Source organism: Manacus vitellinus, unplaced genomic scaffold (genome assembly GCF_001715985.3).
Source record: "Manacus vitellinus isolate BGI_N305 unplaced genomic scaffold, ASM171598v3 scaffold_24_pilon, whole genome shotgun sequence".
Lineage (NCBI taxonomy): Eukaryota > Metazoa > Chordata > Aves > Passeriformes > Pipridae > Manacus > Manacus vitellinus.
In genome coordinates, this window is record NW_021939798.1 from 11,481,606 (window position 1) to 11,484,222 (window position 2,617).

The following is a 2,617-nucleotide window of genomic DNA, read 5'->3' on the forward strand; positions in this document are numbered from 1 at the left end:
CCTGAGGGCTCCGAGATGCTCAGGGGATCCCAGGGAGCTGGTCTCTGCCTCCCCACACTGATTCCTGCTCCCACAGGACCTCTGAACCCCTCTGCAGAGCATCCCAGCATGGTATGACAGAGATGGCTCCCCACCTACCCAGGATGACGCCGTTGGGTGCTGCGGGTGGCTGCCAGACCAGCCGCACCAAGGTGGTCCTCACTTCGGGGAAGAGGATCCCCACGGGGGGCCCGGGCACTGGAGGGGGAGAGATGGGATTCACCAGGGAGCTCACAAGTGTGGGCAAAGTGCCAGATCCCATCTCCTGGGAACAGGAGCCCTGGGTGTCCTGGTCAGGGGGAGAGGGATCACCCCAAGGTACAGGGACGGGATGGGATAGGATGGGATGACCTTAGGCACCCAGGGACCCCCGAGCCCACCCAGGTGCTGTCACCCACCGTCATCCAGGGTGCGCTCAAGGATGGGGGGCCGGCTGGGCGTGCCGTCACCAATCCTGGTGAAGGCCAGCACGCGGATCTCGTACAGCGTGTACTTGCCCAGCCCGGTCAGCTGGGCACTGTGGGAGGCATTGCCCTCTGCCAGCCAGAACTGGGCACGGCCCTCCGAGCCCTTCTCCTTGTACATCACCTGCAACAGACCCCGCGTGACACGGCCAGGCAAGGCTGGCACCCGTGGGCACCAGCTCGGCAGGGTGGCACAACTGGGGACCCGGCAGTGTGCAGGGTGATTCCCCCCAGGGAAAGCCATGCTCCCCAAGGTTGTGGATGAGGCTGCAGGGCACAGGCAGGGGATGGGCAGGGCTGCAGACAGGAGCTCACCTTGTAGCCCAGGATGAGGCCGTTGCAGTCGGCCTCGGGAATGTCGCTCCATCGGACCATCAAGCTGCTGGAGGAGGTGGCCAGTGCTGACACGTTGCTGGGGCCAGAGGAGGGCACTGCAGGGGGGTCACAGAGAGGGTCAGTGGCCGGATTGGCCGGGGTGGCTGCCCAGTGCCACGGGGTGGGCAGCGGTACCTGACTCCCGGGTGCGTCCCAGCACCGAGCGGCTCCAGGGCCCCGCTCCGATGGCGTTGAAGGCTTGGACCTGCACCCGGTACTCGGTCCACTCCTCCAGGTCCTCGATGGTGAACTCCCGCTCCACGCGGTCGCGGATCACGTGCACCGCCGGCTGCCCCCGCCCGTCCGCGCGCGCGTACCGGATCTTGTACCCCACGGAGTCGGGGTTCCCATTGTACTCCTGCTCCAGGAGGGGCTGGCAGAGACACACACCATCACTCCTGATGTCCCACAGCTATCCCACCTCCATCCCCCTCCAGTCCCTGTGAGCCCCATGCCCGTAGGGCACAGACCCCCCTCACCATCCAGCGCAGCCACAGGCTGGTCTCACTGGCTGTCCTCAGGGTGACGTTGGCAGGTGCCATGTCAGGGGGGGCTTGGAGGGTCTGGATCCTCCGGGAGGGCAGGCTGGGGGGGCTGGTGCCCACGATGTTCACCTGCCGCATGCGGAAACTGAGAGAGGAGAGAGGGGTCATGGTGGGGGCTGAGAGGGCTCTGGTGCCCCAGGGAAGACACTGAGAGGGTTCATGGTGGGGAACAAGAGGGCTCTGGTCCCTTAGAGAAGACACCGAGGGGGGTCACAGCAGAGGGTGAGAAGGCTCTGTTCCCCCAGGGATGACACCCCAGCCCCGCCCTGGCCACTTGCCTGTAGTAGGTGTAGGGCTTCAGGTTGGGCACCTCCATGGAGCGGGTGTCGGGCTCGTTGGCCAGCTGGTGGACAAGCCCCCACTCTTCAGCCTCACCATTCTGGCCCACCTGTGGGATGGGAGTGAGGTGAGCTGCCCCCCAACACCCCCTCGCTCCCCCTTGCTGAGCCCCCCATTACCTGTGCCTCCACCTGCCAGCGGGAGATGGAGGTTTTGCCATCGTAGCCCGGGCGAAACTGGATGGTGACAGAGCGGGGCCCGATGTTGGAGATGCCCAGGTTGGTGGGGGCACCGGGGAGCTCTGTGGGGACAGGGTGGGATGGGTGGCACTGGCTGCTCACTCCCCCAACACCACCCACAGCCCCCCCGGCATCCCCGCGCCGCCGACCTCACCTGGGGGGACCCCTGAGGAGATGGTGGAGGAGGAGACCTGGCCCTGGCCCTTGGAGGTCATGGCGGCCACCTCGATGGTGTAGGTGGTGAGGGCGGTGAGGCCGGTGACGCGGTACTCCAGGGTCACGTTGGGCAGGTAGTGGGTCACCCGCGTGTTGGTGCGGTTGTACTCCTCCCACGAGATCCGGTAGCCTGGAATGCACCCCCGGGGTCAGCCCCCTGCACTGCCCACCCCGAGGGGCTGAGCGGGGCCAGGGGTGGGCAGGGAACATGGGGGAGATGCTGTGGGGTGGGAATGGGACCAAGGAGAGATGCTACAGAGCGGGAAGGGAACTGATGCAGGAGTCAGTACCTGCTGGTGCTCCCTTACCTGTCAGGATTCCGTTCTTCTCCAGCGGCTCCTGCCAGCTGACCTTCAGGGATGTGTCCAGGATGTCACTGAAGCTGAGGTGTCCCACGGGGCCAGGCACTGCCCAAAGACACCCAGGGTCAGCATCCACGGGACCCCCACAAGGAGCGAGC

General features: G+C 66.0%; 1 protein-coding gene across 1 annotated transcript in view; it reads right to left on the reverse strand.

Annotated features, from left to right (window-relative positions):
- The window catches only part of LOC103755879 (protein sidekick-2), a 26,021-nt gene that overhangs the window by 7,218 nt on the left and 16,186 nt on the right, over positions 1 to 2,617 (reverse strand). The window contains exons 11-19 of the mRNA XM_029960107.1: positions 2,466 to 2,617; positions 2,096 to 2,287; positions 1,882 to 2,003; positions 1,702 to 1,811; positions 1,358 to 1,508; positions 1,014 to 1,251; positions 819 to 934; positions 438 to 627; positions 88 to 237 (exon numbers count right to left, since the gene is read on the reverse strand). The exon at positions 2,466 to 2,617 is cut by the window's right edge and continues 6 nt beyond it. Of these exons, the coding sequence (XP_029815967.1) occupies positions 88 to 237; positions 438 to 627; positions 819 to 934; positions 1,014 to 1,251; positions 1,358 to 1,508; positions 1,702 to 1,811; positions 1,882 to 2,003; positions 2,096 to 2,287; positions 2,466 to 2,617 (1,421 nt within the window). The remainder of the gene's footprint in view (positions 1 to 87; positions 238 to 437; positions 628 to 818; positions 935 to 1,013; positions 1,252 to 1,357; positions 1,509 to 1,701; positions 1,812 to 1,881; positions 2,004 to 2,095; positions 2,288 to 2,465) is intronic.